The 23606-nt window shown below is 55.5% G+C and overlaps 1 protein-coding gene across 1 annotated transcript; it reads left to right on the plus strand.

The window, feature by feature from the left end:
* The first annotated feature begins 415 nt into the window (after window positions 1-415).
* NPEPL1 (aminopeptidase like 1) lies at window positions 416-23606 on the plus strand. Its single transcript, XM_046678059.1, has 12 exons — window positions 416-419; window positions 475-731; window positions 1288-1458; window positions 5740-5829; window positions 6301-6382; window positions 8129-8271; window positions 14865-14942; window positions 19965-20065; window positions 21022-21145; window positions 21525-21701; window positions 22236-22346; window positions 22849-23606. The coding sequence occupies exons 1-12, from the start codon at window positions 416-418 to the stop codon at window positions 23005-23007; spliced, it is 1497 nt and encodes a 498-aa protein (XP_046534015.1). The 3' UTR covers window positions 23008-23606.

Here is a 23606-nt window from a genome sequence, read left to right on the forward strand (position 1 = left end):
CCGGGCCGCCTGCCTCAGGAGAAGCAGAAGACCAGGCGCCCGTCCAGCGGCGGTGGCCGTGCCCAGCCCCGCCCTGCGAGGCCGCAGGCCCTGCAGCCACCCAGGCCCCCAGGCTCGTGGGGAGAGCTGGCAGATGTGACCAGCCTCTGAAGAAGTGCCTTCGAGGGGCTGTGCCCTGGCAGCCCTGCTGGGGGATCGCCCGCCTGCCTTGCAGAACCCCCGTGGCAGTGCCCACCTGCCCCCGTGTCAGTGGCACTTGGCTGGGTCCCACCCCAGTGGGGGTTTCCAGCGTTTTGAAGTAAAGCAGCCCCCAAACTGGCCTTTTACATCCCCACTGCTTAATCCCACAAGGGTGGAGTTGTGCCAGCAGACACACACAGCTCTAGCAAGATGTGACACATCTTCATTAGGGATCATGGGTGCCCGGGGAAGCTGCACAAGTGCCCTTTTAGCAATGCCAGCGTCCACACACAGGCACGGGGCTCCTGGCATGCGGACTGTCTGAAGTCTGGTGTCTGTCTCTTGTCTCTCCCTTTTTGATCCAGCTCTGGCAGGCTGCTCTAAGCACGCTCAACCCCAACCCCACGGACAGCTGTCCCCTCTACCTGAACTATGCCACCGTGGCTGCCCTGCCCTCCAGGGTGAGCAGGCACAACAGCCCCTCGGCCGCGCACTTCCTCACCCGACTTGTGCGGACCTGCCTGCCGCCGGGAACCCATCGGTGCATTCTGGTGAGTGCTTCTGAGAGAGGATGGCCCCACGGGGCCCCTGAGTGCCAAAAGCCATCCTAGTCATAACAGGGAACATGTGTCTCCCTTAGCTCAGCCCTCATGCCTGGAGAGCACTCTGGCCCATAGTGTCTCAGAGGTGCACGGTGCTGCCACAACCGGACACTGTAACCCCTGCTTTGCAGACAGGGAAGCCGAGGTTGGAGAGGCTAAGCCATTTACCCCAGATTGGTTTTGGTGGCAAATCTGAGACTCAGACCCAGCTTTCCTGAGCCCATATCTCTTGTTCGTCCCTCCATGTCCTGCCTCCCTGGCTTGGAAGGCAGTGGACAACATCTGGTGGGTGACATTTTCTTTTCTCATGTAGCGAGACATTGGTTCCGGGAAGGCCCCTGGGCTGTTGGCTTTGTTGGGGCACCTCTGTCCAGATTGTATCCACAGTGGCCTCTGACCCAGCTGTGAGGCCCCAGCACTTCCTGATCGCAATTCCGGTGGGTTTGCTCCTGTGTCCTGTGCCCCTCTTTGCCCCTCATCGTGGCTCTGCCTCTCTCTGCTGCAGATGGTCTGTGAGCGGGCTGATGCGTTCGCCTCTGCCTGCGCCCTGGCCCGGGCTTTCCCGCTGTTCACCCACCGCTCGGGTGCTTCCAGGCGCACGGAGAAGAAGACTGTCACGGTGGAGTTTTTCCTGGTGGGACAAGACAACGGGCCAGTGGAAGTGTCCACTTTGCAAGTGGGTGACTGGAAGTTCAGACTGTGTCCCCAGGCTCCCACGAGCGGGGCAGCCGAAAGAGATGTTGGGAGAGCTTTCTCTCCCACTTACTGGTGGGAGGATGGGAGGGCCGCTGTAATTCCTGAGAAGGCCCCAGAGGCCTTTCTGAGCCCGGGCAGCGGGCTCCCTCGCCCTCAGGGTGGTCTTTGTTTTCAGGATTCACTTATGTTCTGCCAGTGTTTATTGAGCACCTAGGCAGTGCCAGACGCCTTCAGGTTTTAATACTAGTAATCCTGTCCATGCATATATCACATTACCCTTTATGGTGTACTTTTACAGATGTTATTTCATTTGCTCCTCAGAAGAATCCTTTTGAGACAAGGCAAGGCTGGAAGTGATCTCCAACTTAGAAATCCTTGCATGGGCTGACTGTTGGGTTCCCTTCCCCATGGCGACTGTCCCAGACCCTGTCACTGTGGTCTCACCCTCCCTACCTCCAGCCCCCATTCTAACAGCCAGACACAGCTTGTCCTTTCTCCTGCCTCATCCTTCACTTCTGTCTCGGGAAAGCTGTTGCAGTCAGTCCCGAGAGAGCACCCCTCCTCTGTTCTCTCCTCCCGAGGTCTGTAACTTCTCCCTGTCCACCTGGACTCTTCTCCTTCGAAGGAGAGGACGTGCTCTGACCTCTCCCATCTTGAAACAGCTCATCTTTCTCCTTCTCTTCATCTCCGGACTTTTAAAAAACATGGTCTAATTGCTTTGCCTTTCTTAACTCTCTTTTCCCCCTCAGCCCACCAAAATCTAGTTTCCACCTCCTTCCTGACATTGTTTTTTTAAGGGCCCTGTCTACTGGACTCAAACATTTATCATCCTTCCTTGAAGCCACCACCCCACCCAATGCCGCCCGTCTTTCCCAGTCTTCCTCTAGCCGAGGCCCAGCATTCTGACCTCACTCCTCCTCTCTGGGCGGTTTCAGCACCTCTGGGCCCCATCCTGCAGTTGGACAGCAATGACTACTCCTTCCTTCTAGCTCCAGGGAGTTCCTTCTGAGTTCCAGGCCCACCATCCATCAGACCCCAGGGCTGGACGCCTAAGCATCAAGCCTAGATTCACCCACCTCCTCCAAGCCCCGCTCCTCCTGCCCTCATCCCTGCCCCTCCTCCCCTCTCTCCCTCCCTCTCTTCCAGCAACGGGGACTGCTGTCCCTTGGCCTTGCCACGCTTGGTCCTGCTCAGCTTCCCTCTCCATCCTGCTCCAGGCCTGCCTGGTCTCACTCTGGCTTCTGCCCACATCCCTTCTCCAGGGAGGCCTGGCCATCCTGTCTAATATGGCTCCTCTCACACCAGCAGGCCCTCTGCAAGCTGAGTACCACCCCCACCTGACGTTATTTATCTTTGTTTAGCTCCCTTTCCTGGTGGGACAAGACAACGGGCCAGTGGAAGTGTCCACTTTGCAAGTGGGTGACTGGAAGTTCAGACTGTGTCCCCAGGCACCGTTATTTATCTGTGCTCCGCACTGGAATTGGAGCTCCCAGAGGGCAGGGACCTGGTCTTGTGTGCAATAATCCCAGCACCAGATCAGCACATGACGAGGGCCAGTGGGTTGGGGGTCTCCGTGGCTGCTACCTTCCATCTATCCTACTCTGTCCACTGCTTCTGCTTTGGGGCGCCCCCACCGGTACCCCACTGCTGTCCGGGACCATTGCAGCACAAGGTCTTCCTGCCTCTGCATGCCCTCCCTCCAGTTCCCCCTTCCCACCACCTTACAAAGGTAGATCTGGCCACGTGAGCGCCAGTGTCTTCCAGGTGTTTGTCAGTATCAGGCACTGCTCTGAGCACGTGTGCGCACACACGGATTGGTTTACTTACATCTCAGCAGCCTGTGAGATGGATCCTATTATTATTGCTGTTTTAGAGTTGAGCAAACTGAGGCTCAGAGACATTAAGTGACTTACTGGGGCCATGCCAGCAAGGGGTAGAGCCAGGTTCTAACTGCGGCCGCCGTCTGTCAGCCCTCTTTCCCATCTGTCTTGGATCTTGAGCACATGAGGTTCTGACACCCCGTGGGGCCTTTTCCTCCTTAGCCCCCATCCAGGTCCTGGTCCCCTCTGGGTCCCTTTGGCCTCTCATCCCCTCCTCCTTTGTAGCACTTAATGGAATGGTGTGTTGTGACTCTCTGCTGGACCTGAGTCCCTTGGATATCTTTGGATTCTCAGAGTCTAGCTTGGAGCCTGGCACACAGTAGGTGCTCACATAAATGTGGATGGAATGAATGAATAAATGAATGATCCTGCTTTGGCGATGAGGAAACTGAGGCACAATGAAGTGCAGGCTCTCCCCCAGTGCCACGCGGCTGTGCTGTGGTGGAGGGGCACTGGGAGCCTCCCCGGCCTCCCCCGCAAGTGCTCTCTGCCCTCTTCCCCGGAGCTGCGCTGCGCAGAGGAGCTCTGAGCTCACCAGAGGTCTGTGAGGCGAGCGCCTGGCCTCCTCTGAGACAAGTCTCAGGGCATTGACGCACTTCCCAGACAGCAGCCCTGGGCTGCGTCAGAGATGAGCAATGGGTCTCTGTGACGCCCACAGACAGGGACCCTCGCCCTCCCAGAGGAGAGTCCACTGACAGGCGGCAGGGACCACAGGGGCGCATCTCATATCTGAGCTGTCACGTCTTGTGTCTCTGCCTTTGAGACTTGGGGGTTTAATTACCTTGGGACAGGCAGAGGCTCTCGCAGTGATGCGACAGGGTCTGGGAGGTGGCTGGGCTGGCATTATTGACCCAGAGCCTGCCCTCCCTGACACTGTGGGACTGGAAAAGGTGATGATAAACTTGATGCTGTCTGCACCCCCGCTAAATCCGTGCTGCTTTTCTCTTTTAATATCGCCTCTTTCCTGCGTGCTGGGAAAGGCAGCCAGGCCAGCCTGCTGTCTGAAGCTCAGGAGTGGGTGGAGGGGATCGAGGTGGGGCAGGAGGCACTGTGAGACTCAGTGAGAGCAAGGTGCTGTGGGCAGAAGTGAGGCAGAGACAAATGAGAAGGCACAGAAGTTCCAGGGTCAGGGCTGAAGCAAAAGCAGGACACAAGCAGCCAGTTTCTGGGACAAGTGTGACTTCTGCACAGGTGCATATCCCCCTGTCTGAAGTGCCTCCCGCTGCAAGGCCGAGCATGGTGGGCGGGGTCAGGCTCCTGCTCCATCCGGGGCACTGGGTCGAGTGTGAGCTGCATGAGGCAGGTCTGTCTGTGTTTTTCCCTCTGTGCCCTGCGCCCAGAGCAGTGTGGCATCAGACGACCAGGAAAACAAGGGTGAGGAGTCTATGATACGCTCACACGGGGCACCTGTGAGAAAGACACCCCCACTCTGGGCTGGAGGATGGCTAGGAGGTGCAGCGGGTCCAGGGACTCAGGACATAGAGTGCTTTTACTCCCTTGAGAGGATCTGGAGAAGCTTCTGGAGTTTATGGCCTTTGAGAAGTGCCTCAGACGACGGCTGGGATCTTGATGAGAGAAAGGGAGGGTGTGTTGGTCTGCTCAGGCCGCCATAAGAAAATACCCTGGACAGGACGGCTTCACCAACAGACGTTCCTCATGGTTCTGGAGGCTGGACGTTGAGGTCCGGGTGGGTTCCAGGAGGGCTCTCTTCCTGGCTTTCAGATGGCCGCCTTCTTGCCACGTCCTCACATGGCAGAGGGAGAGAGGGCTCTGGCCTCCTCTTCTTGTAAGGATACTCTGGGCCCATCACAGGGCCCCCATCCTCCCCATCCTCTGCGCCTGATCCCTCCCGAAAGCCTCCTGACACCATCACGTTTTGGGTGGGGCTTCCACACGCGAGTTTGGGGAGACTCAGCCTCTCGGTCTGTAACAGAAGGCAACGCCTCCCCCTGAGAGAGGGCATGGGATTGGCGGAGGCCGGAGGGAGGAATGCCCAGCATGCATTCAGGGCCAGGCCTGAGGGCCACCTGCCACCAGGATGAGGAGAGGAGCAGGAGATGAGGCTTGGAAAAGAAGGTGGGCCCTACTTATACCAGGTCAGGACGCCAGGCTGGAGGGTGACTGTGAAATTCTGGCAGTGGGGTGCGGAGCCATGTGGAACTTTCTGTAGATTGCTCAGTGGGTCACGGGCACTGAGGAGCGAGAACAGGCGGTGTGACTCCCCTCCACCTGCCCCTTGCTGCCCTTTCAGCAGCTGCACAACCTTCCCCCGGTAACGCGTGCGTCTGATGCCTTTGGGTCCCTGGGGGAATGGATGAAGAGGGACAGCCCCCTCACACCTGGTTCCAGGGCCCCAGTCACAGCCTTTGGTTCTTTTCTAGTGCTTAGCAAACGCCACGGAAGGCGTGCGGCTGGCAGCTCGTATTGTGGACACACCCTGCAATGAGATGAACACAGACACCTTCCTAGAGGTTCGTGGCCCTGCGGGTCATGCCAGGGGTGGGGCCAGGATGGGACGGGTGTCAGTAGACCCCAAGGAGAGTCAGAGGAGACCTGGGGGCTGGCAGGGGACAGTGGCCACAGTCTCTGCACCTTGCAGGGGAAGCCTGGGACTGCCACAGACAAAGTCCTGCTGTCCGCCCAGCTCCATGGGGCCTGCAGGCCTCAGCTGAGGGCGTGGGGAAGACAGAGCCTCCTTCTCAGGCCCCTCTTCGGGACTCTAGCCATGAGCTGCAGGAAATTGCAGAGTTTGGAGGGCGAGCCTGCTCTCCTGGGTTTAATCACTCTCAAAGCCGGGAGAGTTGAAGCCTCTGGCTCCCACGCCTGGTTCCTCTCCCACTGCACAGGCTTCGACTCGTCCTGGCTCAGACCCTCGGCCTCTCCTTGACTTCAGCTGTTCTCACGTGCCTTCTTGTTGTTGTTTTTTCCATGAACATGTCCAGGAGATTAAGAAAGTTGGAAAAGATGTGGGGATCACCCCAACCATCATCCGGGACGAGGAGCTGAAGACAAGAGGATTTGGAGGTGTGTGGGGGCTGCTCCTTTCCGGTCTTGGCCTCAGGGAGAGGTCCAGGGTACCTTGGGTGGCAGGGTGGTGGTAGGCCACATGGTATGTTGTCCCACGCTGCATCCTGAAAGAAACCAGCCTGTGTCCAACCCCAAGGCCAGGCCCTGGGAAGCAGACCTTCTCTGGGGGAGAAAGGAGGCAGTGATTCAGATTCTGGAAGCCGCAGGATACAAGTCCGTCCTCTACCCACACCCTCTCCAGCCTCCTCACGCGCTGCTGTCCTGGCTCCCTGGGCCAACTCAGCAGGGCCTTTCTGTTCCTCGAATACACAAGTTCACATCACATCAGGGCCTTGAACTTACAGCTCTTTCTATCTAAAATACTTTCCACCAAGATACTCTCTTTGCAGGGGCCATCATCCCCTGCATATCTCAGCTCAAAGCCACCTCCTGAGAGCCCTCCCTGATTACCAGGCCCATCCTCCCCAACTCCCTGGGCATGGGAGGTGTGGTGACAACTAGGACAAGGTGCTTTCAGACTGGTTGGGGGAGAGTCACTGTATTTGTTATCCATGGTTGCAAAACAAATTACCGCAGAAGGTAGCAGCTGAAAGCAACGCACATTCATTATCTCACAGTTCTGTGGGTGGGGAATCAGGTCTGGCTTAGCTGGATCCCGGGCCCGGGGTCTCTCCCAGACTGTGATTAAGGTGTTGACCAGGGCTGCTGTCATCTGAAGGCTCAACTGGGGCCAGTGATGTGCTCAGCAGGGCTCACTCACAGCACTGCCAACAGGCCTCAGGTCCTCACAGGCTGGTCCTTGTCACGTGGGCTTCTCCTTGAGTGGCTCACAGTGTGGCAGCTGCTTCCCTCCGAGTGAGGTCTCTAAGCAAGAGAGCAAGAAAGAGCAAGCAGCAACATAGAGGCCAGGTCTTTTTTTGTAACCTAAACTTGCAAGTGGTGTCTCCTCACTTCTGCTCTATGCAGAAGAAGTGAGACAAGGTCCTGCCCACACTTAGGGGGACAGCGTCCACACCGTCATGAGTGCCCAGAGGTGGGGATCACTGAGGGCCATCTTCGAGTGCCTACCGCAGACACATAAACCGGTTACAAGTGGTGGGAGAGGCCACTCCTATCAGGGAAGGCTCACAGAGGAGGTGACATTTGCAGTGGGTCTTGCAGGACAAGTAGGAGTTTGTCAGGCAGCCATTATTGGCTCTTGTCCTGGTTGTTGTGATTGTTCAGGTCAGTTATTGGGGAACCTTGAGGCATGGATGCTGCCCACAGCAGGACATGGTTTTCTTGAGAAGCTGGGGCGTGTAAACTGAACAGCAAGGCAGTGGTGGGTGCGAGCTTGGAAAGGGTGGTGCAGTTCTGAGTACGTGGAGGGTTCAGGGAGGAGAGAACAAGCGTGGGCTGGAGCAGCCTTGAAGCATTATCCAAAAATCATTTCATTCTGCAATTCTGTTCATTTCTTTCTGGGAAGGATACAATATTTTTTTTCTCAGCGGGTTTTCTTGCCTAACAGTACTGTGCATAGAATTTGTTCGCAGTCCCAGAGCATTGGAACTAATTTGCATTCCCCTCTCATGCTGGCCAGGGGGCCGGAGCGGGGGCAGGGAGCTCAGGCTTAGACAGTACAGCTCTCCAAGAGAAGGCAGTGGATATTTCTGGGGGGAGAGCTGGGGTTTCTGGGGGGCTGCTGGAAGTCCTCTGTTCAGTTCAAAGTGAGCCCAATCGCCCCTCTCCCTGTGCTTTCTGTAGGAATCTATGGTGTTGGCAAAGCCGCTGTCCACCCCCCAGCTCTGGCCATCCTCAGCCACACCCCAGACGGAGCCACTCAGACCATTGCATGGGTGGGCAAAGGGATCGTCTACGACACTGGGGGTCTCAGCATCAAAGGGAAGGTGAGGTGTGGGTCTGGCGCCTGGGCGCGTCCTGGGCTGGGGAGGGCTCTAGGTGGCCTCACCAGCTCTCAGAGGCGTCAGAGGAAGGCAGGGAGGTTTCCAGGAGCTCGGAGTTGGGGTGTGCCTTTGGGGAGCCAGGTTCAGGAAGAGAGTCGATGGGGCCAATTCCCCTTCTGAGCAGGAGATGATTTCGTGCCCACACTTCAAACAGGAGTCTGGAAGCAAAAAGTCTGGACGGGATCCAGAGAAAAGCCACAGAAATGATTAAAGGGCTAGAAAACAGAACCCAGGGAGGCACGGTTCAAGAAGTCAGGTGGTTGTGTGAAGAGAAGTGTGTGGGGTGATGCTCACTGGCTGCACGACCATCTGAGGTTTCCATGGAGAGAACACTCAGAGTGGTCTGCACGAGACTGCTGAGAAAGCTTAGGCGCCCTCATTAATGCAAGGGGAATTTGGACTCAGAAGCAAGCTCCCTGTGAGCCTTGCCTGGGAGGCTGGGAGTTCCAGAAGTCTTTCCTATGGATGGATGGCCTTTTCAGTCCAGCCATCTCAGGAGGACAGTACATGAGGACCACCTGTCAGTGTCTGCCCCTGGATGGCCTGCCCTCCTCCATGCTCAGCACGTGCAGGGCCCGCTGTGCACCAGGAGCTATGCTGGCACCAGGAATAGCAGGAGTGAGGGTCTTCATCTGCTCATCCCACAAACTCATATTAAGCGGCTGCTGAGCACCAGGCCTGAGCTAGTCTCAGGGGCAAAGACTGGGAAGGAGCAGAGGAGTGAAATTTATGCCCCAGGAGATCTGGAAGAAGAGAATCAAACATCCCAGAGAGGGAGCTTTGGACAGGAGAGGACAAGCTAAGCTCATGCGGAGCAGACATTGAAAACTGGCAGCCCACATGGCTCACAGATGTGTCTTGTTGGCCCAAGTGGTGTTTTAAAATTTGAATTACTTACCAACATTTAAAAACAGGAAGAATTCTCACAAAAGACTAGATTTCTGACCTTTTGTGAACTCAGAAGATCTGGCAATGCTGGTCCTATGTTCCCAACTGGTGGTGTTTTGCTGGAGCCAAGTGGCAGCTTCCCCCATGGATGTAGTTTACATCCTCCACTTTGCCGCAGGCCCCACCACTCTCTGTCACCTCTCTGACATTGCACCCCAGTGCTGTTGCTGCTTAGGGCAGAGCTGTGCGGCTGCTTTTTGCACCTCTAGCCTGTCTAGTGTGAGTGGCACCCAGAGTGGACGATCTTTTTTTTTTAACATCCCTCTTCCTCTAAATAACAGAATTATTTTCAGGACTAATCAGGAAATGAAATGAATAATAATAAAGGTTTAAAAAACAAATACCCATAGTGAATTCTCTTTTATTGAATTCTGTACATATTATCATGCTGGTAAAAAATTAAAAATAAATATTATAGTACAAATGAAGAAAACTAATGGAGTAACACTTAAATAGCATTAATATAATTTTTTTAATAGAAAAAACTTATGCCTTCGTATTGATCTCTCGTGGCAGTGAATGTTAGCATTATAGTTTCTGTTTTGGGGCCTTCGCTTCTGCAGATTTGTCACTGACTTTATCAGAATTGATCTTCACACCTCTGTGTTCACTAGACAGACAGAAGTCCCAGATTTGTCGTCTGTCTTCATTCACAGTCGATCCAAAAACAGTATTCATTTTAATTTTGAAGAGTTTCTGTCACATGAAGCAACCGATATGCAATACTCAGGAAAAGTCACTTGGCAGAGACTGCTGAAGTCCCATTTCCCAAGAACCTCCAGAAATTGCGAGACTGTCCACGTCTTCAGTGCTCTGAGATTGATTCTAGCAGCTTTCAAATGTCTGTGGAGTCAAAGCACTTTAAACACAACTCCAGTTGTTCACATGGACTGAAGGAGGCGAAGAGACGAGCTCATTGCCCCTAGGGTTGGAGCCACCGTTTGAAGGCAGAATGTGCGACATCGCAGGACCTGCAAATGCTGGCTGCATCCACAGGCAGACCCCACAATCCTCACCTGTCAGGACTGTTCTCAGAATGAAGGCGCGTCGCTGAGTTTGTGCATGTCAGGCTAGCTGTGTAACTGGCAGTTATTAGCATCCATGTAGAATAATGTTTCTAAAAGGATAAGTAATTAAATTGGTGGATTTGAAGCTTTTCACAACAGTTTTTTTTCAGGAGGAATATTTTGCCACTGATGACAACAGGCAAACTGACTTTTAGTCGGTTTATTATTGTTTTTAAATTCTCCACAGACGATGCACCCCCTCTAGCTGCATCTGGTCCTGGCCACCCGCCCCTCCTGCCTTTGACCCCGGCTCCTGCCCTGGAGGCAGCTGAGTTCCTGCTGGTAGCATTGCTGGCTTGTTTCTCTGGGGATCAGATGCTTGTTTTGGCCGTTGGCTTGTTAGAGAGTCAGAGTGAGAAGCAAGGCTTCCTGGGAATTAGTCATTTTGCTGGTGGTCCTGATTTTGTAGGAACAATCACAGCTCCATTTCCAAAGATTTCCAAGGGAAATCAGGATCAGCATGAACTCACAGGTCTCAGATGTGGCAGTCTAACCCCTTACACTCTTAACAAGTACTAGTCCCAAAGAGATTTTGTTTATACGGGTAATGTCTGCTGATATTTGCCCTACTAGAAGTTAAAATTTGGAAATTGTAAATATGTTTATTAATTCATTTAAAAATAACAATATAAGCCCATTGCATGTTAATGTAAATAATATAATTTTGTGAAAATAACTATATTTTTCAAGATGAAAAAAATAGAAGAGTGGCATTGTTTTATGTTTTTGCAAATCTCTTTTGTGTCTGCCTTAATAGAAGACAGCTGTGATCTGCATGTTGTTTATTGTGATATGTTATTTTAGTTAAAATGTAAGAAGAAAATCTGGCCTCATTCATTTTGTAGTTAGAAAAGGGAGAAGTATTTAGTACCCTTTTCAGACAACTAAAGACATTCTTCTTTGCTATTACACCAAAACTCAACAAGTGGCAGTTTCTGAAAGGTTAGTTATAATATGAAATCTGAAACCAGATCAGTCAGCTTTTGTACCCTGTTACTTTAAAATCTACTGGTCTATCTTGCACTTTGAATACATGATTTTGTAATATCATGCATAGATCCTTTGGAAAATAGTGTTCACAGAGTTTTGCAGAACCCCAAAATCTTAACACATTTCATTATGTAATATTAAAGAAAATCAGCTTCTTTAATATCACCATCCATCTCATTTAAGAAGTCATTGAATATTAGGAACCTGTCATGGAGGCAAATATGAGTTTTTGAAAATTCTCATTTTTGCTTGAAAGCTCACACATTTTACCATTGGCAACAAATAATGTCAGCTGTCCTGGAAGCACGAGGCTCACTTTGTTCATTTTTGAGAAAACACCTACTAGCTCCCTTAGTGTGAATACCCAGCATGTATCACTTGATCGTCCAAGTAAGAATGATGTTCATGAACAGAGGCTGGTTGAACTCAGAACTCAGACGACCTGGCCCGGCTTCCTCTCTAACCAACCGTCGAGCATCCAGGGGGCGCGGAAGTGCTTTTCCAGGACCTTCTGTTTCACCACACAGAGTATTGAAAACGGATGTACTCAATGGTTGAGATTTTTAAAAGTTAATAATTTTGCTGCTTCAGCAAGGAAACAAGTGAAATTGGCAGTGCTTTATTTTCCTGGAGGGCTGGAAATGAATCCAGTGACTGCTGGCTCATGGGTGCCACACCTTGGTCCGAGCTGCGGCCCCAACCCATCATTACTTTTGCTCCATCCATACAAGTGTCAACCCAGTGAAAAAAGGCAAATACATCTTGGTGTTTAAACGGAAATCGTTTCTTTTTTAAAGATGGGAATGACATATGGGGGAGTCTGCAAAGCTTACACGATCAATTGAGCTCCATCTGCAGTTGGACATTTGTTCTGCCTGTGGGAGACTACGTGGTGACAAGGGGACACCATTTCAGTAGCCATTTCGAGTCATTTTCTATGTGGGCCATTTTGTAAGTGTTTTGATTCCAGATCTGAGGCCCTGTTTTTCCATTTAAACAATCCTGTGCTTCCTCAATTAGGTCAAAAGAGACAGCTTGTTTTCAATAGTGCTAGCTGGGTCATTTTCACTCGACTTAATTGTAAAAGCAGCTCCGTTAGTGTCTGAAAATACTTTCCATTAAAACTCGAGGCTCATGTAATCCAATAAGGATTCAAAAAGTCACTCAGTACATTTCAAATCCAGATCCTTACATCTGATGACCTGTTGTTAATTTAAAATATGAACTTGTCAATTCGAGTTGGGAGCCTATAAAGTGTAAAAACGTGTAACCGCTCTCCACTAGTTTATAGAAAATCCTGTTTGCCTCTGCGGCAGCAGGCGCCTCTGTTTCTAGCGCCTTCTCATTAGACCCGTCTACACAGGAGACTTGACCGGAGGGAGGGGCTGGGTGGTGGGGTGGGATTGGTGATGTGACAGTGACTTTAGGGAAGGGTTCACATTAACCCAAGAAGATCATTCAAGATAGTGACATGGAGGAGCAGAGAGAGCCGAGACCGAAAGTGTCGCCGAGGCCAGACAGTGACGGGTTTAAATGCCAGTGAGAGGAGGCGGGGCCTGTTCCCTGGGTGGCAGGTGGCCAGGGCAGGGTGGTCTGCTTCAGAAAGGTGGTCTTGGCAGTGACATGAGTGAGGGCAGAAGGCCCACGTGGGAGAGGCTGGAGCAGTCATGTGGTGTAGCGAGGGACATGGCCTGGCCTGGCAGAGAGGGCTGGCTGGGTGAGCCAGACCTTCCAGAAGGGCAGGCAGGAGGCAACAGAAGAAGCAGAGATTTGCTCTTGGGAGATGGGTGGGGGCTTGGTCCCAAACAAAGATGAAGGGAACAGGGGGAGGAGGCAGTGGGGGTGAAGACACATGGTGCCTGGTTTTAACTTGAGTGACTACAGCAGGAGGCCCCTAGGATTTGGCTGTGGATTTGGGTGGGGGTGAGACCTCAGGGGCAGTTGAAGCTTTGGGGCTCTTTCCTTACACCAGGGCTGTGGAAGAAGAGTGGTAGAGAGAGGGCTGCAAAGGGAGGTGGGGGTGTTCGGGGGAGGCCATTGTGGAAACCAGAACAAGACCTGGTCCTCCTGTAGGGCCTGGCTGCCCCAGGGCCCTCTGCTGAGGAGCACATGGGGCTGGCCCAGCTGTGGGCCTGCAAGTGGAGAGCAGAGAGCTTCAAAAGCAAGGAGAGGCCATTCCCATGTGCCCAGCGGCCAGCTGGAATTAGAGGGGCTGAGAGCCATGGTGCTTGGCATGGGGGGCACCACCGACCCAGCAGAGCATGGCGGCCTTGGGGGACAGGCCACTGGGAGAGGCGGGCGGCAGGTGAGCAAGTAACGTATCCAGAGAGCTCAGGGACAGAGAGGGGAGTCTCCGTGGGCTGTCTCAGATGAGGGTCTCAAGGGTGCCTGTCAGCTGAGGGGTGGGAACCAGGGAAAAGGGAAAGGTTGGCACCATGGGAGGGACCCACGGCTGGGCCCCCAGTGGAAGCAGTGGGAGGGACAAGTTGGGGGACAGCACAGGTGGAGGTGGCTCCAGGTAAAGGCCCTGAGCGTGGAGGGAAGATAAGACTCTGATTGCTTCTGAAGCAGAAAGCAAGCTGAGTCCTGAGCAGGGTGAGGCTGATGGGGACAGAGGCTAGAAGGTCGGAAAGGCCACAGTGGGAGCAAGGAGCTCTGCCTGGGCTCCAGAGGATGAGTGGACGGAGCGCCGAGTGGCCATGCCTCCAGCTATGGCTGGAGGTCACAGTACCCGTTAGGGGCAATCAGCCTGTGTGTGGTTTTCTCCAACAGGGCTGTGGTGCCTGGTGCGGCAGCCAAGCAGATGGGGGTCGTGGGGCCACTCTAAGGTGGGAGGCCAGTCCCGACCTCGAGGCAGGGGGGCCAGGGGCCTGCAGGGCATCTAAACATAGCAGGACCTGTGATAAGTGGAGAGTCCAGGTGAGGTAGCCGTCCCCTCTAGGATTTCACACCCCGTCCTGGCCCCTGGAGGGGCCCCCAGCTCCTTGTACCCCCGGGAAGCCTGCTCCAGAGCCCTGTGGTGCTGCCTGGCAACCTCAGGCAAAACTTGGAGACTCCCAGACTCAGTTTCTTCCTCAAAAATCAGGCAGAGAAGTAGACAGAGAGAGGCATTGCAGACAGACCCCCAGGGGGCCGTGGCAGCTGCGTGAAGAGGTCATGGCCAAGCCTCTGAGCCAGGGCAGCTGTGTTGGTGTAGGAGCCCAGCCACGGATAACATGGCAGCTTGGGACATCTCACCCGCATGCCCTTCCTGTCCCTTCTTCCCCTCCTCCTCTTCTCCTCCCACCTGGTAACCTCTAAAGCTCTGTTCCAGCGAAAGGGATCCCGTCGTCTTAGGCTGTCACTTCTGGAGAACACCCACCTGACCAATGGAAGTTTCCTGTGTTCTGTGGGTGCTCGGGTGACCTGGCACCAGGTCCTGTGAGACTAGGGGTGCCCCCTCTGGGCCCTAGTGTGCCGGGTGGGGTGGGGCAGGGCTGGGGCAGGTCAGCATCCACTCACCCCTCTCTCGACCTTCTTGTGCCACCTCAGACCAGCATGCCAGGGATGAAGAGGGACTGCGGGGGCGCCGCAGCCATCCTGGGGGCCTTCCGAGCAGCCGTCAAGCAGGTGAGTGAGATCTCCGCAGTCCAGGGGAGGAGGGCTCCCTGAGCTTCCTCATCCCAGCTCCCTGGGGAGCTGGGCACCTTACTCCTCCTCTGCACTCCCACCTTGGGCCCCTCCCAGGCTCCCAGAGCTTCCTGCCTTCTCTCAGGCTTCCTCTGCCCAGGCATTTGGCCTCTGCGTGAGTGTCGCCTTTGCCTGAGGGTGTTGCCTCTGCCTGAGCGTGTCACCCGAGAGCAAGGTGCACCCATGCCTGCCACTCAGGGCCCAGCATTTATGGGGCCCCCAGTAGTGTTTGTTCAATGAAGTAGCCTCACCTAAAACCACGTGGCAGGATCAGGTGTAACCCAATGTGCCAGGCCCTGGACTGAGCTCATAGCGTAGGTTTTCTTCCCTGACAACCTTTCTCCCCGTCAGAGTGACCCCTGGAAAATGATTTTGCCAGGGCTCGCCCCCTTCTTCACTCGTCCTCAGCAGACACCTGGAGCTCAGGCCAGGAGGATTGTCCCTGAGGGTCCCCCATGGAGTGGGGATGGACTTTAGATTTGCACCCAGGCACCCCATGGAAGCCAGGTCCCCCCTGCTGGCAGGGAAACCCTCTGGCAGAGGGTCCTGCTCTGTTGGAAGCCAAAGGCCGGCAGGAGGGGGTCCTTGAGCTGGGAGGACAGCAGTGACAGCCCACACTGGGCCATGGGGACTTGATTTTCCATTCTCTGGCCTGGGTGATGCGTCCTATGACAGAAGGAGGGCCTGTCTAGTGCCACCTGCTTCTCTTAGCTTTCCATTGTTTATCTTCACATAAGACGCAACCCTTGCCGTCAGCCAACGATCTCCCAGTCACGTCATGGGAGTGCCGTCTGTGCTGGTGGGAACCTGGGGCTGCCATCTTCCTTCTCTGCAAACCTGGCCATCCAGGGTCTGTTATGGCCCAGCAGCAGGGCTGTCCTCTGGGGTTGGAGTGGCAGTGGTGCCAATGGTGGGGGAAAGGTGGCAAGAGGCTGACTGCCAGGCCTCTGGGAGCGACACTGCTTCGGCCCACTTCTGCCAGTGGGTCACCTTGTGTGATTGTAGTCTTGGCCCTGTGCCATTCAGGCCAAAGCATCTGGCTTCACAGGTCCCCACTTATTTCTAAGTTCAACCAAAAGGGGAAGGAGTGCTCTGGAGCAGGCTGCCCCAGCCTGGCCTGCCTGCTCATGCTCAAGGGCGCTCAGCGTAGGGGTGTGGGGAGAGGCTGGCTGGCTTTTGTGGACCATGGCCAGGTAGAAGGGGACTAGGGTCTGCTCTGGGAATAGCCTGCATGACCACTTTGAGCAAAGACATCCAAGGGAGTCAGGGGGACCCCATTCCCCCCCAACCCCCGCCATACGTCAGAGATTGCTGAGACTCACCAGCTCGCCAAGCAGCAGGTCTCTCATCCAGAACACGCCTGGCCTCAGGGAGCCCGACAGTGGGAATCAGAGTCTGAGCAAGGGGGAGCCCCCATAAAAGAGACCGGCAAGTGGTAACTTTGAGGAAACCCCGGTTAAGGGACCCCCAGGTGGTGACTTTGGGAGCCCTGGGTTAAGGGATCAGCAGGTAGTAACTCTGGGGTGTCCTCAGTTAAGGGACCAGCAGGTAGTGGCTGTTCCCTGCCTGTTTGCCCCAAGGAGGTGGCAGGTACTCGCTTGCTGAAGGCTCTTGTATTGAGGATGCTGCCCAGGAAAGGGCCCCTCTTATGTTCTCAGGGCATTGCGGCCTTGTCCCCAGGAACATGGACAGCCACACTAACCAGGTGCGTCACCTCACCTGGGGCATCCGCACCACTAGAGGCCAAAGGCTCTGAAATGGGAGGAAGCAAGGGCTCCCAGGAGGCCCCTCCCTGCCTGCACAGCTGTGATCTCTCAGGGCTTGGGTGAGGTCCTTTGGAGCTCAAAGTCCTGGTGCCATAAAGAGTGTTTATTCAACCAGGCGTAGCGTGCCCTGGCCACCACAGGGAGACTTTCTCTTTAGTGTAGCTCCTTCGGGCCTTGGTGTCATAAAGTGTAAGACCTCTGTTCCCACAGGGGCTACCTGTGCAGTGGGGTTCCAGGGGTAAATTTAAAGTGAAAACAAAAACTAAAAGGTCTTGGCAAGTAGTTTCTAATTGAGGCTGGTCAGGAGTCCAGCCTCTTTCCTGAGAGAGAAGCAGAAACTCCAGGTGGAAGGAGGGCCTCGTCTATGGGGTGTGGGGGCGTCCTCGACTGCCCTGGCGGCTTCTCACAGGGCACAGGGCTGGGGCTTCTCAGAGCTGGGCCCTGCAGCCCACTGGCTCTTGCTTCTGCCCTGCACAATTAACGCTGATTCATCAGCTGGTGGCCATGAGTGGTCTCAGGACTCCTCTGGACCCCTCCACCTCAGGGGTGCTGCAGCTGGCTGCTGAGGAACCCCCACCCCAACAAGGGCTGCAGCCTGAAGGCTCCACTCTTAACTCTAATTTTTGTCGGCCTCTTAAAAAGCAACGTGCCATAATTTGAACCACAAAATAGATAATGATGGTAATGGATATAACCCGCAGAATAAAATAAGAATCCATACATCCATACCAGTAGGAGTAAATTGTTGAATGAATAAGGAAATGGGGGAGGAGAGAACTATTTCCTACAGTGGAATTCCAAGTTCTAACTGTAGAAGGAGTGATGGAAATAGAAAATCACCATTTGGCAAGCTGCACAGTAATAATTGTTTCAGGTAGGAGTGACCAACGGATGCTAAAATCAGAGCGTGAAAGTGTGATAAGAAATGGGATGGTTGTGACTGCAGAGCACATCCATACAAGTATGCACAGTGACTGTACTGCGGGGCACCTGGCAGCCATCACTGTGTCCCGTGGACCTCACCAGGACAGGCACAGAGCCCATGATGTGCCTCTGAGATGAGGCGCTGGGAAGGACACACCCCTTCTCTGAGCTTCCTGCCAAATGCATGCCCTGAGTGTAGCACAAGGAGACAGTGCAAGCACCAAGGTCACCAAAGACAAAAGGCAGACCTCAGAGGCTCCAGACTGAGGAGACAGACAGGTGACGACAAGTGCAGTGTGTGACCCCAGACTGGATCCGGTCACCATGTCCATGATAACTCCCTAGTGTAGACCACGCCAGGCATTTCCATTAGAAGAGTTGCCATCAAGGGTATCCAGGAATTGTTTGTACCATTGTTGCAAAATTGTTTGTAAGTTTGAAATTATTTCAAAATGAAATGTTTTAACCTTTTTAGAAGGGGAGGACGTGCCATCCTGACACGAGGGTATGCTGGGAGCAAGGTGGTGCTAGGTTCTGCCGTGGTAATGGCCCTCCAAGCCTTACTTACTAAAACCCCTGGCTGCCTGCAGGTTTTCAGTCCCCCTGGTGAGCCCAAGACCCGTGTGCCTTGTCCCTGCACCCTGATACCTGGCAACATGAGCCTTGGGACTGCCTGCCCAAGGCCTGCAGTCCTTCTAAGCCGGCCTTCCCAGTGGGTTCCCCACAGCAGCAGCAGGACCCCAAAAGCCTATTAGAAATGCAGATTCTGGCTCTGACCCAGACCTTCTGAATCTGAAATTACGGGGTGGGGCCAGCATCAGGTTTCCACAGCCTGGGGAAGGCTGACAGGGTCAAGTTGGGAACTCTGGTCTCTCCTCACAAGCCCCTGTCCTGTCCTCATGTTCTGCAAACTCCTCTCCCCTCTGGACCCACATCCCTCTCTCTGGGAAGACTTCAGGGCTCCCCTCCTTCGTTGGTGGGTTCACCTCTCTGGCCTCAGCGGCCTGTCTCAAGGGTCATCTTGTCATCATTCATTTGTTCCCAGCACCCACTCCCACCTGGATGCGAAGGGCTGGAGCCCTGGCACAGGCTGGGCTGTGGTCACTGTGTGCTGCCTGAATGTCAGTGATTGGGGGTCTTAGGGAGGGGAGCTCTGAAGGGATGAGGCTAAGGGTCTAGAAGCCCCTGATGCCCTGTTCTCACGCAGGCTGGCTGTGAGCGTGGTAGTGGCAGCCTCAGGGCCTTTGGGAGCTGACAGGTGGCCCAGTGTTATTGCCCCCAGGAAGCCAGTGGGGCTCTTTCCCCCGTGGTGGGTGTTGGGGTTCAGGGCCATCTGCGGGGCTCGGGCTCAGGGCCATCTCAGGGGCTCGAGCAGGGGCTGTGCTGCTGTGTGTCTCGGGGCTCGCAGCTGCCCCTAGCCCAGCACAGTGCTTCAGTGCCTGCTGCTGACTCCACCTGCCCACAGGCCCATGTTTGTCTTTGCTGGATGCTCTGCACCTGTGGTTGAAGAATCACCTGTTCCAGGAGCCGAGGAAGATGTTGGATCTGATAGAGCTGTTTGTAAGAGCCCTTGGGGCGGCAGGCAGGAGGCCGGGCACACTCAGTGCCAAGAGGAGATGTGTCTTGGTTAAGGGCTTGTGTCCGGGAGCAGCGGAAGGGCAGGGATGGGTGTGGACCTCTGCTCCGCCTTCGGCTGCCACCTGGGTGAGGCCTGCTTGGGGTTTTCTGAGGCCTGCTCAGAACCCGTGTAGGGCAGAAAGCGCCTCCGCCTGTGTAGTGCACTTTTCTCAGTGTACAAATGTTGCATTTTGGCATCAGAAAACCATCACTTCACACCTAAATTTCCGTGAGGCCAAGTTCTTCCTGACCCCCTGCATACGCATGTGTGTAGTGTTCTGTCATACAGCGAGGCAGAGCCCAGTGGGACACTGACCGCTGGCCACATTTTGTGGACAGGAGGCAGGGGCTGAATGACTGGCCTGGCATGTACCCCTGGTAAGCAGCAGGGCCAGGATTCAAACCCAGCAACCCAGCCCCACGTCTGGGCTCGTCCCTGCACTGCGTGTGCTCTGGTGGGGAGGCTGGGACTCCGCAGGTGTGGAGAGCCTTGGCCTTGGAGCCCGCGGCCAGGACTGCCAGGGAGTGGCAGGGAAGCTGTGCCTTCTGCTCCCTGGAGTTCTGTCCGTCTATCTGGCCATGGTGGGTCCTCTGGCTCGTCCTTCCTCTGCGCGTTGCCAGCCTGTAACTGGGCCTCTGCCCTCATCCCCTCCAGGGTTTCAAAGACAACCTCCACGCCGTGTTCTGTTTGGCCGAAAACTCAGTGGGGCCCAATGCTACGAGGCCTGACGACATCCACCTGCTGTACTCAGGAAAGTAAGGCTGGCTGCCCCTTCTCTCACCTGCATCACAGCGCCTGCTTCCCTCTGGGCATGTGGTCCCGTTGTTGGAACTCGCGACCCCTTCCTTCCCAGGGCCAGGCTGGTCAGCCTGGAGCCAAACCCGGCTGAGGGGCAGATTGCACCCTGCTCACCCCTGCCACAGGCAAATCCTCTGGGAGGATGCCCTGTGACAGGAACCCCATGGGTAGCAGGCTGCTTGCTCCCAGGGGTGGCCAGGAGGGTGGGCCACGTCACTGGACGAGGTGTTGTGTTCCCTCAGGGCGTCTGGCTCAGAAGCTCAGGATTCACCCTGCCTTGTGGGGAGGAACCCTTCCCAACCCTTAGGCTTAATGTTCTTTGGGTGTCTGAAGCCCTGCCCCCCAGATTCCCTCCTTGGGGGTCTCCCTGCATCTCCTCCTTGAGTTCAGCCCTTAGACCATTCCTTCTCAGCTGCAAAAGGACACACTTGAAAGTCACAGCAGGTGGCAGCTGGAGGAACAGGTGGCCCAGAATTCAGAATAAAATTCTGGATTCAGAATAAAAAAGTCCATTCGCCCCCTCCCCCTTCCCACATACACACGGGGGCCGGTCCCCAGGGTGACCCTGAGAGGTGCTTCCTCCTTTGCTTTTATTGGAGCCAGGCACTCTGTGCCAACGGCCAGCCCAGTGCATGCTGCCCACACAACCCTGCTCTCCCGTCTTACAGATGATGAAACTGAGGCACAGGGAGCTGGGCAGCTTGCCCGGGCTCACAGCTGGAGAGCAGTGGGGCTGGATTGAGCCCGTGCCCTCTGCTGCCGACCCCGGCACTACATTGCTGTAGAATTTGGAGGCAGCCTGGCCTCCCAGAGGGAAGAGGGGCTCTAAACAGGGTCTCCCAGTTCCAAAGAGACTCACTCCCAGTGCTCCAGGGAATGCCATCCCTGAGCCGGGGTCTCTGCTGTGCCCCAGGACTGTGGAAATTAACAACACCGATGCTGAGGGCAGGCTGGTGCTGGCAGATGGTGTGTCCTATGCCTGCAAGGACCTGGGAGCTGACATCATCCTGGACATGGCCACGCTGACTGGAGCGCAGGTGGGCCCCTCAGCTGCAGCCCCCAGGGAGCCTGAGCCCACCTTGACTCCAAGGGGGGAGGGGGCCACTGTGACTTCATAACCTGGCTGAGGAGGCCAAGGAGCTTATCTGTGGCACCCAGTGAGGGTGCAGGCGGTGGAGCCCGTGGACCAAGGCCTGTAGAGGACAGGAAGCCTTCCACACCTGCTCCACGCTCACGCTCCTCTGCCTTTTCCTTTGCTTCTCCCTGCTGCCCCTCTGCCCCTCTTTTGTTTTGTGTGTTTCTCTCTCTTCTCCCATGGTGGACACTTCCCGTGCGGCTCTGTCCATCTCTCCCTCACCGCTGTGACTCTCCCTCTGTGTCCTCCTCCCTTTCCTCCCATGATGTCCACCCTCCCAGGGCATCGCCACAGGCAAGTACCACGCAGCAGTGCTCACCAACAGTGCCGAGTGGGAGGCAGCCTGTGTGAAGGCCGGGAGGAAGTGCGGGGACCTGGTGCACCCGCTGGTCTACTGCCCCGAGCTGCACTTCAGCGAGTTCACCTCGGCCGTGGCCGACATGAAGAACTCGGTGGCGGTAGGTTTGGAATGCTGCCCGTGCTGGATGGAGCAGGACGGGAGCATCATGGGAACTGGGGAGACAGTGACCCCAAGAAATAGCAGCAGTGCAGATGAGGGTCCCCTCATGAGGCCCTAGATCCATGCTGAGGCGAGAGCGTCCAGATGTGAGACATGCGTTTCTCTGGTCTCCCTGCCAGCGCATCCACCATAGCAGCCGCTGAGGGTTTCCTCCCCACTCTGGGGTTTGCCTCGGTTGCCCCCCATCAGCTCCTTCCCTGGCTCCTCACTTGCCCCGGGGGGAAGGCAGACCCCTTAGCCCACATGGAAGGCCCTGGGGTCCCTCTCAGCTGCCTCTCTGCACTGGGCCCTCCTACCCTCCAGGCCCCTTCTTGCAGAGGCGGTGGCTGAGGATGGGGAGTTGAGAGGGTTTGGGGACGTCCACAGCAGGCCCAAGAAGCAGCAGCCCTGAAGGCACTCTTGGTGGAGCCCCTCCCCCCAACCCTCATTGCTGGGAGTGGAAGGGTCACCGTCTGTCCTCCTGTCCCCCCAGGACCGGGACAACAGCCCCAGCTCCTGTGCCGGCCTTTTCATTGCCTCACACATTGGCTTCGACTGGCCCGGGGTCTGGGTCCATGTGGATATTGCTGCACCTGTGCACGCCGTGAGTCCAGCCCCTCTGTGGGTGCCCTCCCCTCTCATATTAGGACACTCCCTCGGCCTGTCAGCCAATGTGCTTCGCCACCCATCCCCTCCCCACTGGCCTGGCTGCTCTTGCCCTCTCATGAGTCCGGACCCTCTTTCTGGCTCCAGTGCTGCAGGCTGAGCGCACTGGAGCACTCTTTGTTGAGGGTCTCACTGCCCTTGGCCCAGCTGTGGTCCATCCAACCTCTGGTCTCCTCATCCCTGGGAACAGAGTGGCTGCTATGTGCAGTCCTGTCCCAACCAGCCCATCTTGGGCATGAGGCCCAGGGCCCTGGGTCTCACCCCTGCCCGCCCCGAGGAGACCTGGGGGTTGGGGCCAGAGCACTCAGCCCTGAGTGTGGCAGGACAGTAGAAGGGGGCGGCAGGGCAAGTGGGGGTCCAGAGCCCCTCCCTGCAGAGGCGGGCTTGCTTAGCGGGTCTGGCTCAGTGGCAGAGTGTTTCCACCCACCCATTGCCCACAGGGTGAGCGCGCTACAGGCTTCGGGGTGGCTCTCCTGCTGGCACTCTTCGGCCGGGCCTCCGAGGATCCTCTGCTGAACCTGGTGTCCCCGCTCGGCTGTGAGGTGGACGCCCAGGAGGAGGATTCGGAGAGGGACTCCAAGAGGCGCAGGCTTGTGTGAGGCTAGCAGCGTCTCCCAGCCCCCAGCAGCACAGGGCTCTTTACCTCACTTTGCACTGATTAATTTTAAGCAATTGGAAGATTATACCTTAAGGTCGGCTTTGGTTTGTTTTTTGTTTTTAATTGTCGTGGTGATGGAAATGGCTCCTTCTTATGTCTTAGAAAACAGCTTAGGGTTTGGCGGGGGCCCCAGGAGAGGGACGGGAAGCATTAGGGCTTGTTTCTGCTTGAGTTACCCGCCGGCCTCCCCGCTACCTTCTGCAGACTGTGCTCCCTCCTGGGGCCTCTGCACGACCTTGGAGCCCCAGGACACATGGGTGGCCCTGACACCCTTGGCCAGCTGGCCATCACGCCTCCTGCATCTTCTTGGTGCCAGTGGTGGGTGCCCGTGGCCCTGTCTCTGGCCCCAGGCCCGGTGCATGGTACCCACATTACAGAGAGCCCACGCCCCTGCTGCCACCACCTCCAAGCAGCCCACCCCTTTGAAAGGACGGAGGTGACTTGTTTCAGGAACCCAATTTTATGGAGCAAGAGAAGTCTCTACTCTGGCCCCTTAGAATTCACTGGAGGTTGAATTAAATATGGCTGTACCACATCTCA

Source organism: Equus quagga, chromosome 12 (assembly GCF_021613505.1).
Source record: "Equus quagga isolate Etosha38 chromosome 12, UCLA_HA_Equagga_1.0, whole genome shotgun sequence".
NCBI lineage: Eukaryota > Metazoa > Chordata > Mammalia > Perissodactyla > Equidae > Equus > Equus quagga.

Coding starts and splice junctions, on each gene's coding strand:
- NPEPL1 (XM_046678059.1), top strand. Junction 5,830..6,300: donor ACACAGACACCTTCCTAGAG/GTTCGTGGCCCT, acceptor GAACATGTCCAG/GAGATTAAGAAAGTTGGAAA. Junction 21,702..22,235: donor ACATGAAGAACTCGGTGGCG/GTAGGTTTGGAA, acceptor CTGTCCCCCCAG/GACCGGGACAACAGCCCCAG.